At 39.5% G+C, this 6,463-nt stretch overlaps 1 protein-coding gene across 1 annotated transcript in view; it reads right to left on the reverse strand.

The window, feature by feature from the left end:
* PRKG2 (protein kinase cGMP-dependent 2) overlaps positions 1 to 4,880 on the reverse strand; it is a 32,790-nt gene extending 27,910 nt beyond the window's left edge. The window contains exon 1 of the mRNA XM_013950570.2: positions 4,372 to 4,880. Coding sequence (XP_013806024.1) covers positions 4,372 to 4,880 — 509 coding nt within the window. The remainder of the gene's footprint in view (positions 1 to 4,371) is intronic.
* Positions 4,881 to 6,463: the final 1,583 nt, after the last annotated feature.

Raw genomic sequence — 6,463 nt, forward strand, 5'->3', positions numbered from 1 at the left:
TTGAAAGATATTTTGAGAGGAATCTGCTTTCAAAAAGACCATGTTCAAACCCTCCAATTTTCAGGCCTTAGCCAAAATTTTTCAAAGCTCAAATTTCCTTTGAGAAAATCCATGTTTTTGGAAGCTGAGAGAGAAGATGAACTTATTCAACTATTTCAAGAGATTAAATACACATAAGAAATAATCCATTCATATTTGACAGTTACAGCACCACGCAAAGTTTCTAGGCCTTTTGTCAAAATTGGTCATGTTGAGTTATTCCAAAACCAGAAATATTGTACTCAGAAGCCCTGAAAAATGGATCTTTGATTATGCCGTTTGTTCCTACAACTGTTTCTACAGGCATCCAGCAATATTCTGAACTTGAGGCAAATTCAGGAACATCCCCTGGAGCTTCCCTTCCCTTGCTTCTGAAACAGCTTCTTTCATAACTCGGTAGGTACATTCTGCAGTAACCTTATGTGAAAGTGGGCCTGCATTAAGCCGCATTAGCAGCCACTTACATCGGCATGTTTAAACACACCTCTATAGCTGCTGTTAGGGTAAAGGATCAGTAATAGTTTTTAATTACAGTGGACAGAGAATTCTGTACACAGTGAAGACTGCTGCTAGACACTGAGATGACACTTGACTTGAAAAGGTCAGGTTTAAGGACAACAAAGTTGATTGTCAAATCTCCCAGACAGTCCTTTCACATATAGCAACTGACTGAATTTGACTGACTTAAAGTATTTACAGTTTGGGAAAGGAAACAAGATGCTCGATCCTCCACTGAGTGTCTCAATAGCAAGATGATGGTGGCTTTAACAACTGCGTGCATGTCACAGGAATATCTGACTGCTATACACAGCACTGCTATGTCTGTAACACAGATGATATTTTCTCACATTTGTCACTTTCCAAAATATTTGGAAGAATAAAAGACAGTTTGCCCAAGGATTCCCCCCTACAAAATGCCTGAGCAAAGTCTTCCACTATTACTTGTTTTGTTGAAGAAAGTGTAAATATATGTATTTATCTAGTCATTCTCCCCTCTGAGCATGTGATGTGTGTGGGTTTATAAAATAGATTAAAAAGTTAAAAAAAAAAAAAAAAAAAAAAAAAGCATTATGCCTAGGCCTAAAAGCTACCACAGATACACATCTAATAATATGCTGGCTGTGGCAATAGAAAATAAACGCAAACTTGCAAATGACTGAAGTATTTCTGAGCATGCTCTTTAAGTTTAATTTGATTATCCACAGGAACTGAGGTTTCCTTAATTTCTTATAATTGTATTAACTTAAGGCAGCCATTCTTGCTGTATTGCATTCTAAGCTATCTAGTTTTTCAAAGCCTAAAGCTTGAACAAAGTCACTTCCGCTACTGCAAAGCGGATAACAAGGATCCATACTATAACAGATTTAAGTTTCAGACTCTTAGCTGGAAAAATACATGAACTCTTGGGGACTAAACTCTATATAAAACAAAACTACCTGTCTTTTACCTGTAACTTTAGACTTAAAAAAAAAAAAAAAACCTGTAAAAAAAATAAAACTAATTGCTGTAATGCCAGTAAAAAAAAAAAAAAAAAACCTCCAAACTTGGCTATCTAATTGTCTTTCTAACTACTGGACTATGCTCTTGGAACTAAGAGTAAAACCCAGGAATATTGCCACTTGATGTCCTACCAAGAGCTAGAGAGCTACAAAAGTTAATCATGGAAGAATTTTAACTTTTTAGTTTATTTTTATTTTTATTTTTCAATTAAATCTTGTAATTCATTTTTTTAAGAACACTGGGTAAAACATTAAGATTAATATAAGAAAATATTACTTAATCTGTGGCATAATCTAATCAAAAGTTAGGACATCCTAGAAGTGATTTTCTCAATTCCAGCCTCTCTGATACCTCATCATACAACACATGTACTGTAAAAATGTTTTTCTTCAGTCATAATCCTGGCTCACATGAAGAAAGTCTACATGAGCTCTTTAATCAGCTAAGACTTTGATCATATTTGTCAAATAACTATTTTTGTATTAAAACCTGAAGATTGGTCCAATGTCAAACTATTTTTCACTTTGTTTTTCACTGCAGTTTGAGAAGTAACCTCTTTTTTATTTTGTAAAGAACACATGGCAAATAGTCTCTGATGCTAATTACTCTGGCAAAGTTTGTGCATTTTCTAGCACTAGATAATGAAACAAAAATCATGAGTTCCATTTCATTCTCACATTACCTATACTCAGGACAATAATTAGTAGACAAATCAAAGTTTACGGCCATCACAGAAGACTAGAATTTGAATTAAAATTAAAGCATGTGCAAATGAAGGAAACTGGGAAAGTGCTGAAAAGAACAGAAGGAAGCAAAGGTACAAACAGAGTAATAGAAAAGCTGTAAATGGTGGGGAGGAAAAGGGAGAATGTTCTGCTCTTGCTGCCCTTTCAGTCAAAACCAAAACAATTTGTTTTCAGTGGAATCAAGATCAGAATAAATGCAAGAATGGTCTATTTTAAAACCTTATGAATCAATGGGGACCCTACCACTAACAAAGATGATCTTTGAATCAGATTCAAAGATTTTCAAGAGATGAAAGGAGTAAAAAAGTTCTCCCCTTTCTTTTATCTGACTGTGTCATACTGTTATCTCTTTCAGAAAGAAAATGGAGATAGCACACAACAAAAATGAAAATGTTTTAAAGTGCTCAGCCCCTGAATCCAGAAAGAAAACATCTGGCCCCTTCCACTTACCTAATCTACTGTATGATCAGCACTACATTTAGACTGTGTAAGCTGCAATATTTGCATTTGTCCTAAACAGCCATGTCTGTGGTGGACTTTTTTCCTCATCATCTGGCTATTCTCTTTGCTTCACTCCTTAGTGCTGTTACAGTCTTGTCTTTTGGAAGGCATGCTAGAAAACCAGCTGGTGGACTTCAGTACACAGATCATGCTGGGAGAAGACAGGTAATTACAAATAGAATACTCTTGAAACAGTTTTTTGAAACTGCCAAGCTACTGTAGATAGGATTTTATTACAGTTCCCTTACTCTGCAAAAATACTGCTAGCTGAAGCTTTCAGCTCCTGATGGTGGCTCAGGCATCCTTTCTGGTTCATGAGACACTTCTAACATGTAATGCAGGACATGACTGATGATAACTAAATCCAGACTGAAAACTTTCATCATGTCAGTTATAGTACAGATCCAAATGTGCCATGAATCCTTCATAAAATAATACAGTTCCCCACAAATCTGAGACACTTGAGCTGCTGGCTAAAGTCCATATTTATTCTGGCCAGCACTATGCTCAGGCAGATATTCGGGATACTGCAAGGTAAAAGCAGGCCTAAGGGTATGTTTAAGGATACTAATCTGGATATCTCTGTCCACAAGGTCCCAGAGCTGCTGTCCCAAATACCACTGGCTTTTGCAGAGGTATAACTGGATTCCAAGAGGAAAAAGTAAATTCAGGTCCCTAATAGAGAGGTCCCTAAACCATGACTGCCAGAAGCTGGAAGGCAGAAAAAAGCCTCCAGAAAGATAATCACCCTGTACAAACCATTTTGTTATATATTGTACCAGACTATTTCAACACTGGACTCACTGTTTTTACATAGCTTGGAATAAGTATCCATATTGCACATGAGAGAGTTAAGCTGGGGTCAGGTGCTCTTCCCAAACCATCCTTACTGTAATATTCTGAGCCTATGTGAAGCATCCAGCCTTATGCCCATCTCAGTACTCCAGAGCATAGCTTAAACGGTAAGCAGAAGGCAAGCCTGGACCTCAGAAGAGGCTTGGGCTGTGCTTAGCTGACAGTGGAAACAATTCACATAGCAACTAACAGAGCCCTTTGTGCCTCTCCTCAAAGGCAGCTGAGATACAGAGGCCATCAGCCACCCACTGCTCTTCATCTGAAGTCTGTGGGACACAGATGCTTCTTGGTTAAAGTGCAGTGGATTCCCTGCCCTGCCTACTTCCCTCAGAAGACCTTTTGCCCTTCAGAAGTTCTCATTTCTTCAGGCTCTAGGTAGGGCAGTAATGTGAGACCCCTCCACACACACACATGCTTCACAGGACTTACACAACTCACACTTTCCTCACATATCAGTGGGAATACCCTCAACTGTGACATGTTCTCATGAGCTCTGAAAGAATGAGAGAAATCAAGATCCCAAAGTGTTTGACTGCACTGTTTAGTAAAAATACCCCACAAACCTAGCCAGCATTTAGCTACTACAGTGACATGAAAAGTATAGAAAACAGAGAATGAAGAAAGTGCCCTTTGGAGGGCAGAGGCAGGAAATGGGAAAGGACTTCTCTGGAAGAGTATGTCATTGCAATGGCAGAAACACAAGTGTACAAATGGCATGCAGTGAGCTCACCTGGAATCCTTTCTGATTCTTGCTTTTTCAAAGGAAAACCTAGCCTGCTTGCTCAGATCATACAGCCATGTTGTCGGTTCTGCAGATACACCTTCCTTAGCACCTCTCCTCCTATTAGCAGAGACTTTAATCCTTGGAGCCACTTTAAATGGAGAAGCCTGAAGAGAGCTCTCTCCCTGAATGTTAACAACATCCTGCAGTTTGTTGAGCTGTATACACTTGCTCTGAAGTTCCTTGGTGAGTTCTGCTATGACCTTAGTCTGCACAGCCAGCTGTTCCTGAAGCTCAGCAACATGGCATTCACTGTCTCGTAACTCTTCATCTTTTCTCTTCAGCTCCTTTTCCAGCTCAAGCACCCTGCTGCAAAGAACATCAACTTGCCCAGTCACACTGATGCCCAGCGCTGGGTCCTTCAAAAACTTACAGTTGCCAGCACAGCCAGTAGGGAAGTTTGCTACATGTCTATCCGGCCGCTTCAGATGCTTGGGTTTCACTGATCCATTCCCCATTTTGTCCAGAGACCTAGGTAATAACATACATTCGTGGTTTTATTTAATTGCCCAACCAGAAGAAAAATATTAATTGTGGTCAGATAGCAGGTAATGAGTTCAGCATTTAACTGGCAGCTGAATTTGAGATATACAACTATATCTAACATCACAGTTTATGCTTTCATCCTTTCCAGTCCTGAAAGTAGTAGAGGAAAGGGCAGGGAGAAGAGGTGGGTAGGTTGGTGGATACAAAGCAAAAGGCTGATGGCTGCCACTTCTTTTGTGTGTGGATAGAAAGCAAGAGATGTGTAAGCTTCTGTCAGCTTTACAAAGACAGTATAAACAAAACCAGCAAGAACAAGAAAAGCTTGTGCTCTACTGCTGAAGCAAGAAAATGCTGTGAAGGAAGGAAAAAACAAAAACCAGTTCTGTTCCGTTTCCCCATTGAAGAATAACTGCTGACATTGAAGAATAACTACCTTATTCAGTGGGTGAACTTCTGCCTGGCAGCAGGGACATGATTAAGGGCTAGAGCTCTTAATAATTGGTAACAATGAAAAACCACCTCTCAGGTACCTGTTACTTAAAAGAAGAACAGTCATACTGATCAGAATAAGGGTCTGGCTAGCTAGTAACCTGTCTCCAACTGTGGCCATAAGCAGATCCCCAGGAAAGGCTACAAAAAGGACAAGCGTACAGACTACTTCATCCAAATGCTGTCCCAAACTTCAGATTTCCTGAGCCTGATAAGCTTTATCTAATAACCCTCAATGGATCTCTCTTCCTAGTACTCGTCTTATTTTCCCTCTAACCCATATGAACTTCTTACATCCACGGCATCCCTGGCAAGGAGTTCCACAGGTCTGCTCTTTCGGCATGAAGAACTATCTTCTCTTATTTGTCTCTTCCAATTTGAAACTAGAGAACATCACATAAGGTTAGAAGGAGCCAGTTTCAAAATGAGTGATCTCTATTCACCTTTTCTATACTATTTTGTAGATTTCTGGCCTATCTCTCTGCCTGAAGGTATATCTTTTCCAGAACGAAGGGTCCTAGCTTACTCAATCCTTCTTCACCTCAGTGGCAGAAACTACTCCAGAAGTTTGACCAACCTTGCTGTCCTTTCCTGATAAGAAATTAAGGGTGGCACACAGTTAGACCTAATTTACTTCCACCAAGACCAGGCAGCTGGCATTGTTTCTGTGAATCTCTTACAGGCTTTTAAATGCGGTTCAGGTTTGTTAGTGTAGCAGCAGCTACTGCCATCAAGGAACAATGACCTTTCATGGGAAATTATCCCTTTCTGTCTTTTACTCGTGAAAGTGAATAGGAAAAAAAAGCTTGGATTCCTAGCAGAATGACTACACTCCAAGCCCTTGTTGCAACTAGCAGCTTTCAGTGAGCCATGGAGAAAGTGTTCCTCCTTTCTCCATGGACACAAGCTTTGGCAGATTTTCTCTTATCTTTTTAAGACGAGCAAGGAAGCAACACCTGCTACTTAGGTTAGGCTGTATTAAATGCTTCTACTACACACATTTAGGGAAAAAAACAAACTAACAAATTGCTGTTGGGAGTCCAATGTTCAACAGTCACTATTTCAC

Source organism: Apteryx mantelli, chromosome 5 (genome assembly GCF_036417845.1).
Source record: "Apteryx mantelli isolate bAptMan1 chromosome 5, bAptMan1.hap1, whole genome shotgun sequence".
In the NCBI taxonomy this organism is placed as follows: domain Eukaryota; kingdom Metazoa; phylum Chordata; class Aves; order Apterygiformes; family Apterygidae; genus Apteryx; species Apteryx mantelli.